Source organism: Mus pahari, chromosome 8, assembly GCF_900095145.1.
Source record: "Mus pahari chromosome 8, PAHARI_EIJ_v1.1, whole genome shotgun sequence".
Taxonomy (NCBI): domain Eukaryota; kingdom Metazoa; phylum Chordata; class Mammalia; order Rodentia; family Muridae; genus Mus; species Mus pahari.
In genome coordinates, this window is record NC_034597.1 from 109,100,722 (window position 1) to 109,118,805 (window position 18,084).

The 18,084-nt window shown below is 40.5% G+C and overlaps 1 protein-coding gene across 1 annotated transcript in view; it reads left to right on the forward strand.

Moving 5' to 3' along the window:
* Positions 1 to 18,084, forward strand: part of Tm9sf2 (transmembrane 9 superfamily member 2) — a 48,651-nt gene that overhangs the window by 3,569 nt on the left and 26,998 nt on the right. Inside the window, exons 2-3 of the mRNA XM_021202795.2 lie at positions 9,781 to 9,848; positions 12,275 to 12,368. Of these exons, the coding sequence (XP_021058454.1) occupies positions 9,781 to 9,848; positions 12,275 to 12,368 (162 nt within the window). The remainder of the gene's footprint in view (positions 1 to 9,780; positions 9,849 to 12,274; positions 12,369 to 18,084) is intronic.

Genomic DNA, 18,084 nt, shown 5'->3' on the forward strand with positions numbered 1-18,084 from the left:
ACTCAGAAATCTGCCTGCCTCTGCCTTCTGAGTGCTGGGATTAAGGGCATGTGCCACCATGCCCGGCTGGGAATATTTTATTCTTAACACTCTGCTGTCTGTGGGCTTACTTAACCATTTATGCTTGCTGGACATTAGATTGGTTCCAGCATTTCTCTGATGTAATCAGGAATTATTTGTGCATTCTTTTTAAAGGTTTATTTTTAATCATGTGTGTCTGTGTAGATGCATATAAGTGTGGGTTACCCACAGAGGCCAGAAGTGTCAGTTACAGAGGGTTCCAGATAGTAGGTGCTCCATTTAGTATAAAAGTTTTGACTCCTTCAGTTAGCTGCCATGTGCTGGTTAGTTTTGGACTGAGTGGCCTTGTAGTGTTAAATGATTAAGGATAATGACAGTTCATCTTCATACATTTACCTGTTAAGTATTTGGCTCCTCAATGTCAATTCAGACATAAGAACTAAAATAGCAGAAGCTTTCAGAACGTTGGATTCATTTTTACTGCGTAATATAGAGATCGTATTCTTTTTTAAAACTTACTATTTACTTTACATCCCAGTATCAGCCCCTCTCCTCCTTCCAGATCCTTCCTTCATGCAGATCCTCCCTCCATTCCTCCCTTACCTTCGCCTTTGAGAAGGGGGAGCCCCCTCTGGGTATCTCCACTCCCCAGAACCCCCAACACATTGAGTCACTGAAGGACTAGGTGCAGCTTCTCCCACTGAGGCCAGACATTGTGGTCCAGTTAGGGGAATGGGATCAGGGACAGCCCCCGCTCCAGTTGTTGGGGGACCTGCATGAAGACCAAGCTGCACATCTGCTACGTATGTGCAGGAGGCCTAGGTCCAGCCCATGCTTGCTCTTTGGTTGGTGGTTCAGTCTCTGGGAGCCCCCAAGGGTCCAGGTTAGTTGACTCTGTTGGTATTCCTGTGGAGTCCCTGTCCTCTTCTACTCCTAGCAATGGGGGATATGGATCCTGGAAAGGCCACTTTCTGTGGCCAAGCAGGACTCCCAATGGTGGGATAAGGACAGCAACCCACCCACAAAACCTTGTACCCAAAATGTGTTCTGCTTACAAGATGTACAGGGACAAAAATAGAGACAGAGGGAATGACCAACCAATGACTGGCACAAATTGAGACCCATTCCTTGGACAGGAATCAATCCTTGACACTATTAATGATATTTGTTACGCTTGCAGACAAAAGACTAGCCTAACTGTCCTCTGAGAGGCCCCACCCAGCAGCCAATGGAAAGAGATGGAGAGACCCACAGCCAACATGAGATGGCGCTGGGGAAGCCTCATGGAAGAGCTGGGTGAAGGGTTGAGAGGTCATACTCTTAGGGGAAAGACTAAGACTTTCTTTCCTGGGGCTGACAGGATGGTTCAGTGGGTAAAGATACTTGCCACCAGCTGGACTTGGTGGTGCACACCTTTCTTTGAGGCCTTGTTGTGTGCAGAGTGAGCTCCACGTCTACTTAGGCCCTGTCTCAAAACAAAACGAAACAAAACAAAAGATACTTGCCAACAAGTTGACAATCCAAGTTCAGTCTTTGGGACCCACATGATGGAGAGAACCTACCTACAAAAGGTGTCCTTTGACCTCCACATGCTCACATGGCATGTACACATTCCCACATAAATTGGGGGAGTGCGTGGGGGAGACAGAGATGAAATTTGAGATTGTCTTTGTTGTGCTGTAAAGAAAAATGACCAATTCTACCCTCTAGTGGCTAATGACAGACAGCAAGGCTCAGATGCATTAGCTGGGCAACCATGATAAAATGACAGCTTACTTAGTCACCTTCCTTTCTTGGTAGTTATTTTCAGAAGCTTTTTGTAAATTGTGTATGTTATTTTAGGAGCAGTTGCCTTCAAACATGGACTGAGTCAGATTTAAGAAAGCAATAGGTGCTGCTCTGAACAGATGCAGAATGAATGAGTCTCTGACACTTGTATGACTGGAAGTAGTATGAAGATGTTGAAGTACTAAAAGAAAAAATAACTGTTTATTATAAGTGATTAATACTTACTAATTGGTGTTTAGTTTCATACCTTCGTAGTTTTCTCTAGAAAAGAAAGCATGGTTTCTTGCCATCTGGAAACCTAGCAGTGTATAGATGATGGTGTTTAAGGATTGGCCTAGAGAAGACTTACTTTACCACAGTAAATAAACATTCTACTAGTTCTTCCTTCTAAAGGTGTATAACTAGACATATGGAACAAAGTCACAGGTGTGTGTGTATTCCACACGTCACAGCAGAGTAAACCTACAAGTATACCCCAGCTTCTGTTGGAACGGACTGGCCTATTCTGCCAGCCTTACACCAGGTTCCTTAAATAACCTGTTTCCTAATCCTTGCAGGCCTTTCAGTACGTTTTCTGGTTCCTTGTGGCTACCTTCCTTGTGGCAACCAGATCTTCTCTATTGCCTCTAAGGTTAAGTATGCAGCTGGGCATGGAGAGGTACTGCTTTAACCCCTAGCATTTGAGAGGATAGGCTGAGTTCTGAGTTTGAAACTAGCCTGTTCTGCCTACATAGCATGTTCTAGACCATCCAGGGCAACTTTTTTTTTTTTTTTTTTTTTAAAGGAAGAAGATGAAACTTTGGTCTCCATAAAGGGAGGAACCTTGTGAAAATTCTTTCCCTGTGTTCCTCTTTCAGGCCTGCTGATCAGTGGGAAATGGAAGCTCAGTATGATTTAGTGACTTGACTGCCTCAAGTTCACAGAGACAGTAAGAGTTGAGCTAAGAAGCAGATGAGCCCAGGACCGCAGCTCTGGCTCCTCACTACTCTCTAATGCACTCTGCCTCCTGGGAACCAAAACTTCCAGAATTGATGTTAGTCCAAAAAGAAGTTTGTGTCTACGTAAAGAATTTTGATATAGTCAGGTTTTTGTTTTTTCTTTTGGGAGTGTTTTTAGACAGGGTCTTGTCCAAATTGTCCCCATTCCAGTGTATGAGGCTGGCCTTGAACTCCTGATTCTCCTGTAACTGTGCTAGATGACAAGTGTAGGCCATCACACCCAGCTCAATGGTCAGGTGTATGTTCTGTTCTTTGATACAGTCTAAAATTGAAATTTTATTTTTCAAAAGTATGAGGAGAGATCACCTTCTGTGAGCAATAAAATACTCCCACCTTTTATTGTAATATGGGTTCTTATTTAACAACTTCCTAAGATTTTTTTTCATATCATATCTGCATTAAGACTTCGTCAAGACAATCTCTTTGTTGATGTCTTTAACAGAAGGCAGTGGGATCTTGTGTAGCTTTCCCCTTTTATATCTGTTCTGTTGTACTTCAGACCCTTTATGACTGACCTTCTATAGAGCTGTGTTTCTTCTCTCATGGCCATTTCCTCATTGTAGCTGTTAGGTGGGGCAGATGAGATGCCGGTGAGAGAAATCCTCATTCATAGAGGAGACCCACAGCACCTGCCTGACCCTGTGTCTGACCACAGCTGAGACTGAGGATAACAGAAAATAAAAACATGCTCTTGGATGAAGGATTTAGAAGGGATACTCCTGAACTCTAATTAGATAAAAACCTCTGCTATACAAATTTTTTTTCAGTGATTAATAGAAGATTTATTTATGCAACAATAGAGCCATCTGTGCTTTATAAGAAAGCTTAAATGTTTGGCCCCATTTTCCTTCTTGGATACATTTTCTTTCTTTCCCTGTCTATTTTGAAGATGTAATACCAGAAAAGGGACTCAATTCTCAGTACAGCTCCTGAAAGTGAGTTATTGAGGTAAGCTTTCGCTGGTCTTACATAGGTCTAGTAAATCAGAGCAGCCCTTGGCGTTTGGGATCAATGTACTAAACCATGGTTAAGCAAAGCCCTTGTGTTCACATGCTTGACTTGTGCCTTGGGAGGCACACAAATTGCCATACAAATTTCTTAGTATGAGATTATACTCAATCCTGCTTTGTCTAAGTGATTTAGGATTCTGTAACTTTCTTTTTTTTTTTTTTTTTTTTTTAAAGTTTTTTTTTTTTTTTATATGTAAGTACACTGTAGCTGTCTTCAGACACTCTGGAAGAGGGCGTCAGATCTTGTTACAGATGGTTATGAGCCACCATGTGGTTGCTGGGATTTGAACTCCGGACCTTTGGAAGAGCAGTCGGGTGCTCTTACCCACTGAGCCATCTCACCAGCCCTGTAACTTTCTTAAAATGTTTCATTTTCAGGTTTTTTGTGTTTTCTTGTGTTAATACAGCCAGAAACAATTTGAAAATGAGGTGAGAGGTAAGCCCATCTCCAGACGCCCCACTTTAGAAGTGACCATCTATATTGAAGACATATGTTCAGAAGAACATAGTACTAACCTTTGAGCACAGACGCTTAGATAAAGATGATTAGAGGGGATGATGATGACCATAAAAGAAATCAAATACCAGGCTAAGTTTGTCCTAAACGTGTTATCTCACCACTTTGGGAGCAGGATCAGGAGTTCAAAGAAATCCTCAGTTGACCTGTGAGTTGAGGAGCAGTTTGGGATGCATGAGACCTTGCCTCAAAAACAAGATTTTTTTTAACACTTTCATGGTTTTTATTAGCATATGTTAATTATATTTAACAATGGCCTTTTCTTCTCTTTTTTGAGACAGAGTCTCATGAAGTAGCCCTGACTGGTCTGAAGCTAGCTAGCTGTGTAGAACAGGCTGGCCTCTAAGTCATAAAGCAGGCCTCTGCCTTCCAAGCTACTAAGCACTGGGATTAAAGGTGTGTACCACCACACACAAGTACAATGGGCTTTTCATACTTGTATATAATATACGTGACACTTTCATCTGTGTATATAATATATTTTCATCATATTCATCCCACCATACCCCTGTTACCTAAACATCACTCTTTATAGTGTTTGCTGTTCTGATAAAAAGAAAATTAAACCCCACAGAGACTCAGCAGCTTCCCTAACATATTTCATGTAGTGCCTACAGAGGCCAGAAGAGGGTGTTAGATGCCTCTGGGACAGAAGTTAGAGATCGCATGGTGGTCCACAACCGTCTGTAATGGGATCTGATGCCCTCTTCTGGTGTGTGTCCGAAGACAGCTACAGTGTAGTCGTATAAATATAAATAAATAATGTGTGTGTGTATATATATATATGTATATATATGTTAGAGATCTTTGTAAACCAGTGCTCTTAACCTCTGAGCTGTTTCTCTAGCCCCCAGGAGATTTTTTTTTAAATATTAAAAATAACCAGCACCTCCACTTATGAGTATGCACATTTGCTTTCATTTTCAGTAATTGGCATAATTATACCAAATAATTGTTTTAAATGTTTGACTTATATACTTATTTTCTATACTCATTACTCAGTATTGTGTAATTTTCCTAGTTATAGTCACAGGCAGAAAATTTGGGGAAACCCTGCCTTCTTAAAGTGTGATCGTTGACTATACAGCAACAGTGACCTAGCACATACAGTCAGTGCTGCTTGTACTGCTCTGAAGGAGGGGAGGGGGCCCCTTGCAAAAACCCTGGGAGTTATCCATATAGTAGTGTTTATCCAAATCCAAGAATGTTCAGCTTCTGTAAGCTAGCATACAATAAGTATATATATTGATTCATTTAATTTATAATCCCATGCCAGTTATAGACCATCTTCTATATATACCATTTTCTTTTCTTACTGTTGGCTCATCTAGTCTTTATTTTCAAGGTTATTAATTGCTGCAGATAGACTTAAAATCTGATGAGACCATCTGGAGCTTGCTTTATAGGCAGTTGTGTGCCAGGAGTGTGCATTCAAGGAACCGGAACTCAGTTCCTTATGTATGTGCTGTGTTTAAATGGACTTTGTTTTCAGGTGGAAGATCCTTGAGGAATACTATTTTTGGACATTTTTATGGAAAGCTGTTGATAATTACATTATTTTGTATCACAGAGAAGAACTAACACATACTGCTTGGCATTGTTAACATCTTTTCTATGTGTGGAATTCGAGGCTACTTTGCTAGGTTAGGAGAAGATGACAGATAAGGTAAACTTGATGGGGGGGGTTGATATTAGATAAAATGCCAGATGCGAGCTTAGCAAAAGTTAATACAGTGTAAATAATTTTTGAGAGTGTAACAAGAAGTGGTGTGAAGCTTAGTGAACAGCACAGGAAGATGCAGTAAGTGGCAACAGTTGGCTTAAGTGACTAAGTTAGAAACAGAGGGCTAGCATGGTTTCAAGGAGAGAGGCTTTCTTGACTGTTAGAGCTAGTCAGAGACCTATTCTAAGCCAGCGGTATGAGACTTGTCTGGGATCCTGGTACACCATAGGCAGAGGCAGGGGGATTGGGAGTTCTGGGTCAACTTTGGCTCTATAGTGAGACCTTAACTCAGGGTAAAAATATAGTTTTAGAGGAAGGAGCTAGTAAGCTTGATTTCTAAGGTTGTTTTAAATTGGAACTTAAAGACAGGTTTGGGCTAGCTTAAGGGAGTGGGTAGCTGTGGAATGGTAGGTTTTCTTTTCTTTTTTCTTTTTTTTTCTTCTGTAGTTCCCGGGACTGATACCTAATGATAGTGTGATAAATGTAACAAAGAGAACATATGAAATATAGCCAGTTGGTGGTGTTAGACTTGCAATAAATGTAATCCTCACAGATATACAATTTGAGGAGCATTTTAAACATTACAAGGGAGGTCTGGCATGGTGTTGTACACCTGTGATCCCAGCGTTTGGGAGGGGAGCAGGGGGATTGGGAGTTGAAGGCCATCATCCTTGGCTGTGCAGGCAGGTCAAGTCCAACCGAGGCTATATGGGATCCTGTTCCAAAAATAAAAACAGAGGGTATGTGAGAGAGCAAAATTAAGTCCGTTAATGTTTACTGGACTAAGTAAATTAATTTGGTCTCAGACACATTTAGGAAGAATATTTGAAAAGAAACAATGTGTACTGAGGATGAGCACTTAGCTTTAGGTTTAGCACACAGGAGAGAAATCAAGTATCTGAAGAATTTATATACAGGGACAAAGAGGCTACTGAAAAGTAACATTGGCATTCTATAATTCTAGGCCACTTTGGTGTTTGAACCTTGAATTTTGCTATAATTCTGCTTGATTACACATCTGTCAAGAACATTGTATGAGTTTAGTAAAATTCCAAGAAAACCAACTGGCATGATAAAGATAGATCATTGAAAAGATTACAACATTTCAGTTTTCAAGGGTTATTACTCCAAAGACACCAGAGGTGATAACATGGAAATAAAGAGCTGGATATGGTGGTGCAGGAATTTGAACATTTAGCAGTCTGAAAATGAGGCCTACAGTAGACTGGAAGCCCAGCCCGGCTCGCTGCTTAGACTTATTAGAGGGCTCCCAGGATACAGATGGTTTGTGTCATTTTAGGTGGCTGAGGAGGGAAGGGTAGTGTTATTTAGTAATGATTGAAGATTACATGAACGTCTGATTTTTATTTACTTATTTTAGAGCCCACAGTAATTGTTAAGCTTACTACACTGTAGGCGTGTCCTCAGTTACCAGTTGTCTAGGCTGCTTTTACAGTATAAGGATAAAGCCAGTGGGTCCTACACAACCTAAACTATTTATAAATTGTCTCTTTATAGGAAAAGTTTGCAACCTCTGGGATGGACTAATAAAATGAGAGTTGTTTTTTTTCTGGAACAGAAAAGTTATAGTAACTGGAATAAAAATGTTAAGTATACAAAGAGGTTGTTTATATGGCACCAGACAACATAGCATGGTGTTCTTATTTATTACTTTGCTGTTCAATTCAGAACCATTGGCCTCCTGGGACCATTTAAATTAAATACAAGTTAAGAATCAGTTTTTTGGCAATGTTGAAATAGTGGCTAGTACAATTTCGGTGCCCAATAGCTTCAGGCGGCCTAGAGAGGATGCTGTATCCAAGAATGCAGATGAAGGACATCTTTGGTTAAAGTTCTGTTGGACAGTGTTGCACAGTAGAGAGCACTTAGCTTTGACCTTGGACATGCCACTGCAGAAGCCTCTCAAAAAACTGCTAGAAACTGGAATTATTTTCATTTTTCAGATAAGAAAACCTTTCTCAACAAGGGAGAAAGGACTCCCAGCTTGGGTCAGTTAGTATTTAAGCCTTGGTATTAACAAGAGGCTATGCCTATTGTCAGTGATTGGCTTGAATTATGTCATAGCAATGTAGAGTTGCTGATTTTGAAACTGAAAACATACAAAGTCATATAGAATATAATAACTCATTCTTCGGGAGAAATCTGGAGGTGAAACCACCTCCCTTTCTGTATTGATGTTAGAGTTTGAATTTGGATGTATTTTCATAACAGTGGTAGTGAAATTATTTAGACCGAATAATTTACAATATTTGTCTTTAATTACTCAAACATTCTGTGATCCTGAAATGTCCTGTCAACTTTTTAGCTGAAATGGTCCAAGGTATATTTTATGTAAAAAGGCATATTTTTTAGTGTTGGAGACAATACTGCACCCTCAAACCCCCCCCCACACACACACACAAGGTTTCTTTGTGTAGCCCTAGCTGTCCTCAGATGGAACTTACTTTGTAGACCAGGCTGGCCTCAAACTCGCAGAGATCGGTCTGACCTGCCCCTGTCTCCTGAGTGCTGTGATTAGAGGCCTTTCCCCCTTAAGTAGAAGTATACAGTTTGCCTATGAAGCTGTTTAAAGGATCACACTATCTTTAGGAGTTTAGTGGATGAGCACAGTAATCTTGTTAGACTCTTCCTGTTAGTTAATCAATCTTTTTGCCTGTATTTTAGCAGTTAGGCAATGTTCAGTATACTTTATAAATGGCACCTAGTAGTCTAACGTAGCCCTACAAGATAAATATTACCATCCTTTCGTAAATAAAGGAGAAAGGTGTTGAACTTGATCTCATCCTGGTCAATGTCTTCACTGTTAACTGTTGTAGTGTGCCATTTTCAGATGAGTCACAGCTGCCCTCCAAAGTTAGACCATGTGGTCTTGGCTGCTTAAGAGTGTACACAAGCAACCGCTCACAGTGTTGTTGATTGGGAAAATTCCAACCAGTGGAGTAGCATTTCTTTCTTTCTGGTTTTTCAAGACAAGGTTTCTTCTCTTTGTAGTTCTGGCTGACCTGGAATTTGCTTTGTAGACCAGGCTAGCCTTGAACTCAAAGAGATCCACTGGACTGCTAGGATTAAAGGTGTGGGCCACTACTGCTCAGCAAAATAACTTGTTTAAAAATGTGTACTTATTTATCAAGACAAGGTCTCTCTTGCTTTGGTTGTCCTGGAACAGACAATACTCTATGAGATGCATATGTGTGTGTGTGTGTGTGTGTGTGTGTGTGTGTGCGCGCGCGTGCACGCGCGCGTATTCTCTGAGAGGCCAGAAAAGAGCATCCCATCTGGGGCTGGAGATAAAGGTAGCTGTGTGCTGGACAAGCAGGGGTGCTGGAAACTGAGCTCTGTCCCTCTGCAAGAGCAGTACACCCTCTTAACCTTCTCTCCATCCCCAAAGTAGAAATTATTGTGGTGTAGAGTGAAATACTGAATTTGGAAATCAGACTTTTGAAAACAATTTCATAAATTTGCTTTTTAAAATATCTTATTTAATATTTTAGTAAAGTTAGAATTTTAAAAGCATTAGTAAATTCAAAAGCCATTTGCATCTGTAAAAGTTATATAGGAATGTTTTAAATGCATATAATTTATTACTTGAACATATTAAAGAATAGTTTAATAGTTCAAGCATGTAGCATTTTCCTCAGTTCCAAGCATGACTTGTGTCTGTCTTCAGGGTTCATGTTCTAATCCTGTGCTTCCTCATTTCAGGCTGAGATAGAATTGTTTGTTAACCGGCTTGATTCAGTGGAATCTGTTCTGCCTTACGAATATACAGCGTAAGTTTTCCAGCTTGATTTTATGTAAATGTTTATGTGGCTCATCAGAATTTTGTGTGTAGAACTTTATTCATTTCCTAAGTGCATAGGGCCTGGATATTTGGGTAGAGGTGATGGAGACAGACAGCTCTTACTTTAGCCCTACCTGGTACACACTCTTGGCAAGTCTCCTGCCTTAATCTCTCAAGTGTTGGGATTGCAGGAATACCCACCACACCCAGTTTGGAAACACTTTCAGAGAAAACATGCTGTTCTGGGGCTAAAGAGATGGCTCAGTAATTCAGAGCATGTGCTGCTCTTTCAGGGGACCCAAACTCAGTTCTCAGCACCCACATGGTGACTTGCAAGTGTCCGGAACTCTAGTTGCAGAGGATCCTTCATCTTGTAGTCTCCACGGGTATCAATACACATGCATACAAATACAAATTGTGCTGGAAAAAAAATAGATGCTTCTTTTTCTGTTGCTTTACAGTATAACAGATACATTAGCGAAACAGGATTCTCCTTTTTTATCTGACCGTAAGAATGTAATTTGTTAGCTGGGCGTGGTGGTGTACGCCTTTAATCCCAGCACTCGGGAGGCAGAGGCAGGCCGATTTCTGGGTTAGAGACCAGCCTGGTCTACAAAGTGAGTTCCAGGACAGCTAGGGCTACACAGAGAAACCCTGCCTCGAAAAACCAAAATAAATAAATAAATAAATAAATAAATAAATAAATAAATAAAATGTAATTTGTTCTCTTTAAATTATTGTTTATGTATATGGTTGTTTTACCTGCCTGAATGTCTGTCACCACACAAATGCCTTGTTTTGGGGCAGAAGGAGGTTATCAGATGCCCTGGAACTGGAGTTAGAGATGGTTGTAAGCTGCCATGTGGGTGCTGGGACTTGAACCCTGCCTGGTCCAGATAAAAAGCTGAGCCATCTTTCCAGCCTCTTCTATACATTTTAAAAGAATTTTCCTTTGTGTTATCCCCAGAAAGAACCATTGTTTTGTCTGAGGCACTCTTTTTCTCCAGGTATTTGAATGTGTGTAAGCATCCTGTGTATTTTTACTTTAAACAATAAGCATCTTGTCTTCTCAACAGTGGCCTCACACCTTCCCTGTCAGTGCGCAGTCATTGCAGTCTTCTTTGTAACCCACAGAGTTATGTATAGTGCAGTTGTTTACTGATTTCATTTCCAGACTTTTTAAGTTTATGTTGTTACTGTGTCATATATGAGGTGTGTCTGTGGAGTCAGTGGTCTCCTTCCACCTTCACGTGGCTTGGCTGACTACATTGAGCTGGTCAACCTCTGCAGCAAACACTGCCCATTGAGCCATTCTTTTTGACCTTCCAAGGCGTGGATTTTGTTGTTTGCTGTGTTATGAAGTGTGCTGCAGAAAACCCCTATAATCATTTAACTTCTGTATTCCATATTAGTTGTTACATAGTTCCTAGATTCTAATTGACTATTTCTCCATAGCTCAAAGAGTTTTAAAGGGCAGTGTTTGCTATACAAAACAGTATATACAAAAGCTATTGCCCCACAAGAACCTCTCTGCCTAGGAATATGTAAGAAAGGTGTACACAAGCCCTGAGCTGTCCGCCTGACTCTCACAAGGGAGAGTCACTGCTTGCCTGGGTTCCTCTTGTTCTGTTGAAGAGTCAGCATGTTTACTTGAATCTTTGTTCTTCTTAGGGAAAATCTGGATCTGATCCGTGTTTGGGAGTGCTTTGAAAGTTTTGAAATTCACCTTCCTCTTAAGAATCTCACTATACTGTGGCCATTATACTCACACACTCCCCATGTTATTTCTTAATGAGTGCCCTATAATTGTGACAAAATTGGGTGGTCATATGAAACAAATTTCACTAAAGCTGGCTTGTAATACACAAAAATTATAGAAGAGAATTGTAGGATTCTAAAGTGGTTTTCCATCCTTCTGAGTTCTCATAGTGAAAGGATGGGTGGGCACTATATCTGGGTGAAACAGGTATAAGATTGATACATCTGGAAATGTTATCCTATGGGAAGATTTGAATTAAGTTACAACAAAAGATTAATCTTGGACAAAAAGCCTGAAGAATAAAGATATATTATAACAGATATAGTATATATTATATATAGTTAAATGATTATATGTTATATATAGTTATATGATAATATGTAGTTACATGACATACTACAATATACTATATATTATAATATAGAATTAAACATCACAAGAATAAGATATAATGTGTAGATTTTTAAGAAGCCGTATATATAAAATGTAGGACATTTCTGGTTCTGGTGGGAGCTATGATGCTTGAGACTCAAATGTAAGCACATTCCTCATTTAAACAGCTCCTAAAAAAACGAATCTTTCAAGATTGGCCAGTGGTTCTTACCTCACTGTTTTTGTTTTTTTTCTATGTCTAAATGTTAATGTTCTTTTTTTAGGTTTGATTTTTGCCAGGCGTCAGAAGGAAAACGCCCATCTGAAAATCTTGGTCAGGTATTATTCGGAGAAAGAATTGAACCCTCACCGTATAAGGTTTGTATTTGGTGTTAAATAAAAATTTCTTACCATAGCTTTGGAGGTTTCTTTTTTGTTCTTATTTGAGAACTATCACAAATAAATTGCACAGGTGAGGAACAATTACTTTGGTTTGCACCCATGAATAACTTCCTTTTTTTCTTCCTTCCTTCCTTCCTTCCTTCCTTCCTTCCTTCATGTTGGTGTGTGTGTACATATGTATGTGTGTATGTATGTATATGTATTTAAAGTTTATTTTATGTGTAAGGTTGTTTTCCCTGCATGTATGTCTGTGCACCACTTGTGTGCCTAATGCCCATAAAGATCCCTTAGAATTGGAGTTACAGGGGGTTGTGAACTGCCATGTTGGTTCTGGGAATCAAATCCTGGACCTCTAGAAAAGCAGTCAGTACCCTTAACCACTGAACCATGTCTCCAACCCCCAGTAATAATTTCTTAAAGCCTTGGTTTAGAAAGACCCTTCTTCTTTTCATAGCATGTCATTGATAGGTCTGTGCTAGTGTTGTGATGCACTGTGTGGAGCTGCTGTCCACGTGCAGCGTGCCTCACACTAGTTTCCAGTCATAGAAGGTTGTCTCTGTTACTCTTTGTCTGTAGATTTCCTTGATTCCCAAGGGCAACATTGCCTGGGCTTCTCTGTTGGTATTTTGAAGATATTTTTAGTTTTCATTTTACTTTTAGTCTTGGGTTATTTAGCTTATAGCCTATTTGGAACAGTGTGGTGTTTTTGCTTTGTTTTGTTTTTACCATGTACAGTGACCTGGGGTCTATCCTCAGCACCACAGAACCAAGCATGGTAACACAGGCCTGTAGTCCCAGCACTTAGGGCTGAGGGCGGGAAGCGTGAATGCCCTCAGCTACTTAATGGGTTGGAGGCCAGCCTGAACGACCTAAGACCTGCCTCAAAAACAAGAAGACTTTATTTGAAACATCACATACATTTTTTTTAGGACACCAGTTAAATGAAACTGCACACAATGTAAAATATTTTCTTCGATATATGTACTTCATCATTTCCCGTAATTATCTCACTTTTTAAGCTTTGCTCTTTTGAACTTATTCTCCCATATTGAGCAGTCCTCTCTCTGGTCATTTTATATGTGCTCTTCTACTGTACAAAGAGTAGTAGATCTCTTTCAGAAAAATTAAGATGTTTATAATTATAACACATCACTGTATAAATAATTTAGTGGTGTAGAAGACTATAAAATGAAAAGTAAGTCTCTCTTCTCCCTTAGTTCTACTTGTTTCTTTTTAACATTTCCTGAAGATTTGTACACACATACAAGTTGTTATAAATACAATTAGATTGTTACTTATTTAGTGTGTATATAATATATATATATATATATATATATATATATATATATATATATATAATACACATTTATTTTAATGTATTTTGTGCTTTGCATTGTTCCTTCTCTGCTTCCTTGGGCATCTGACCCTACTAGAACTTTTCCTGTGATGGCTGTCATTTGACCCCCAGGTATTCCTCAGCCCACTGCTGCCTCTCTTGGCTTCCCATTCTTCCTTCTGTGACTTAGACTCTACCCTTCGCAACCTGGCCTTCGTTTCACCAGGCACTTCCTTCTTCTTGGCACACTTTGTTACGTGGAGCATCCATCCAGCTGATCCCTGGGCCTGCATTGGTCCCAGTAACCATCTCACTCCCCTCCATGCAGAACCCATTCTGTGAAGCCTCGGGGGCAGAAAGATATAAACATTATATAAATTTAATCCACTACAGTTTTTTTTTTAATGATTTATTTATGGTTGTATGGGTGTTTTTGCTGTGCGATGTTTGTGCAGTGGCTTTGGGGGTGGGAAAATGGCATTAGGTTCTCTGGAACTGGTTACAGATGGTTGTGAGGTGCCATGTGGATGCTGGGAACCAAACCCGGGTCCTCTGGAAGAGCAGCTAGTGCTCCCAACCACTGAGCCATCTCTGCAACCCCTACAGATTCATTTTGAATCCTATCTGTTTTCAAATAATTTAATCTGTAATTCTCTGCTCTAAAAAAACAACAGTTTTAAATTATTTTGAAAGACAGTTAAAGACCTTTGAAAATGAAGTTACTGGGGAAGAATTCAGTGTGTCTGTATGGGGAGCATCAGGCAATAATTCTTTGTTACGAATTTGAGAGATTACTTTGATGATACTGCATTCATTTGTAGTGGATGGTGTTGTCAGGCATAGCTATGAAATTAGACAGACAACTTAAATATTAACGTGTCTCTGTTTACTTAGTGCTGGCCTTTAGAAAGTGGAAAGAGCCTGGTGGGTGTGGCTCAGGCCTTTAATTCCAGCAGAGGCAAGCAAACGGGCAGATCTCTGCTTCGGGGATCTTACACTGCCAGGGACAGACAGCCTTTGGTACAACAGTAAACTGGAAAAAAAAAAAAAAACAGTTCCTGTCTCTTGAAGGAGCTCATTCTTGACTTTTCTAAATGTATGTAAGACCCTTGGGTCCTGGGAATCTTTAGATTTAATCTCTTGCCCTGGGAGTTGAGGTAAAGTAGAGCAGAAGGATAGGATTCTTAAATAGAGAAAGGGGTGCATCCAACATTTTCACATTCTACAGAAACTTAGGGTCAAGGTCTGTATTAAACAGAGCATAGTGACACATGTGTGTGGAGATGCTAAGGGCAGGCCCAGGTTATCCTGGCTACCTAGCAAGATCCTGTCCTCCAACCCAAAAAGGGCTAAGTTCTTCAATTCCCAGTTTAAAGAGATTCTTGAAGACTACAGCATATGAAAGCATGGTATTGGGGCATCGATGAGAGTTTTCTTTCTAAACCAGCCATAAATGATTTTTTCAAATTTATGGGTCATGTTATTTTGGAATGCAGCTTTCATTAGAAAGCCTGAATTTATTTTGAAAGATGAGCTATAACCTACCCACCCTCTTTTTTTGTTTTTTCACTTTTCAAGACAGAGTTTCTCTGTGTAGCCCTGGCCATTTTGGAATTCACTTCTGTAGGTGAGTTTGGAACTCACCCAGGCTGGTCTTGAGCTCAGAGATTCACTTACATCTGCCTCCCAAGTGCCAGAATTAAAGGTGTACACCACTGCTGCCTGGCTAGACAATATACTTAATTCATTTTGACTCTTCTGTGCTTTATTTTCACTCTATTTAAGTTTGTAGTGACGCAGTAGTGACAGCAGCAGAGGACAGTCCCCATCTGAAGGCTGCTTTGTTACCTTTTCTGTGACATTAGTTTAGGTCAGAAAAAGCACAGCTTAAGACCGTGTGTGGGTCATAAGCCTCATGCGCCTGTCAGCACTCACTGATGCATCCACTCACCAGGTTAACATTTGTGGGTTAGCTACTTTCTGTGTGCTCAGGCACTGTTACAGATGTAGAATATAACAGTGGACAGGACAAGAGAAATCCCTGGCCTTTGTGGCTCTTTGGTCTTGATGGCAAGGAGGAGACTGGAGATAACTAAAGAGTACAGTATGTCAGTTACTTGGGAAAGAATTTCCAAAACTAAAACAATGTGGACAGAGAGTTTGTCATTTTAGATAAGACTTACTGAGAGGTGACATTAAAAATGTAAATTAAAGTCTCTCTGAGAAAGTGACATTTGAATACAAGACCTTAAAAATAAGTGAGGGAGTAAGTCAATCAAGTGCCTGGGGAAGGTATTTTAGAGGCAGACAGATGATGCCAGATCCCCAGGTGTGGACTCGCTTGGGCTGTTCAGGGTGCAGAGATAAAGGAGTACGACCTGAGCGAGCAAGGGAGTGAGAGAGAGGGGCTGGTGAGAGATGAGGGCAAGAGTAACCAGCTGGTACAGGAGAAAGCCCAGTTGAGTGGTAGAGCACTTGCAGCATGCTTGAGGCCCTTACCACCATGGGAAACAACAGTGACTCAAACTTTGGACCCTTCACATCTGAGCAAGATTGGACATTGTTGCATCAGTTTGGCCCTTACATGGTCACTCACTGTTGAGGTGTGTTGAGGACAGACTGAGGGGTATAAGGAGAAAACCCAGTCAGGAGATTTCTCAGCTGTCGGATAGGGTTTGATGGTAGTTTAGACCTTGGGGGGAGATTGTGACATAGTTGGACTCAGAATCCGCTTGGTTTTTTTTTTTTTTTTTTTTTTAAGTAGAGCCGAAAGAATTAGCTAAGGAATAGGATATAGACTGGGGTTTTAATTTCCTAAGGCAGATAAAACAGAAATGGAGTAAACAGAATTGTAAATTTGGGACATCTCATGCCTTCTTCTGGCTGTTGTGGTGCTTGTACACATGGACATACAATAAAATTAGAGATGTGTATTTTATAATATGGAGAGTGATACAATAAGACACCTCCTGCCCACCACATACATGTACGTGGGCACACCTACACCTCTCCTGTATGCATGTACACCCCACAATATAATACAGTTAAGTAAAACAGGGCAAAATTGAGCTTGGGTGTCACAAAGGAGTGTTGGTTCCTTTGCCTTATCAAAACTTAAGTACTAAGGGCTGGAAAGATAGCTCAGCAGTTAAAAGCACTCCTGTGCTTTCAGAGGACCCCGGGTTGAGTCCCAGCACCCACATGGCAGCTTAGAGCTATCTGTAACTCCAGACCCGGAGGATCCAACACCTTCGTCTGGCCGGTCTGAGCGTGCATGTGGTATATGGACATACACATAAAAATAAGAAGTACTGTCAAGTCCACAACAACAATGATTTCAAACACAGAATGTCTAACTAAACGTAAGGAGAGAAGCAGCTTTGTTTTATAGCTCAACCCTGTTGGGTTATGTCCTGATTGGCGTTTCTTAGTTCGTGTCTTTAATGCCTTGATTTTCTAATCTAACATGTGGAGAAGGCCAACCTTGCCCATTTATTGGGTGGAATACATGAGCCTTGATGAATGTAAAGTACATAGAACATGGGGGCATTAGAGGACAGTTAACTGTTGCTCTGTAATCAGTTGTTTCCTGGACTGGAGGATGGTTCAGTTAGTGAAGTGCTTGCTATGTAACCATAATGACCTGACCTCAGAGCCTCAGCACCCACAGAGAAGCTGGGTCCATTAGCACATGCACCTGTAGTCCCAGTTGGGGAGCATGGAGACCCTGGAGCTGTGAGTCAGTGAGCTCCAGGTTCACTGACAACCTGTTTCAGAACTAAAGTGGATCGTGATAGAAGAGGATGTCTGACATTGGCCCATGGGCTTCTTATGGTGCGCACGTGTAAGATGCCTGTTTTCTCTCTCTCTCTCTCTCTCTCTCTCTCTCTCTCTCTCTCTCTCTCTCTCTCCCTTTACAGTTGAGCACAAAAGTCAAGTTAGCTAAATCCAGTTCCCACCTTTTAGATTGAGGTATAAGATTTACTGTTGGATGTCTGTTAGCAGAAATAATACTGTCTCTTCTTATCTAAGTTGGACATCTGTGCCTCTCATTCTGTCATATTAGTACTTTTGTGTTACTACCATTCAGTTTTTAAAAATGAACCTTAAGGTTCAAACTAATGCTACAGTGTTGTGTTTAGATGGAGGTAGTGATGTGGTGAAAGTTAAACTGTTGGCTGACAGGTGGCAGCAGTGGGCTGCACGTAAACATTCACCTCAGCTAAGTTGGTGTTAGTAGGGGTGTTAATAAATAACATACAGAAGTAGGCCACTAGCCAGCTGTTAGCACACACCTACAGGGATCTCAGCATTTGGGGGCCTAGGTAGAAGAATCTGAATTTAAGGCCAAACTGT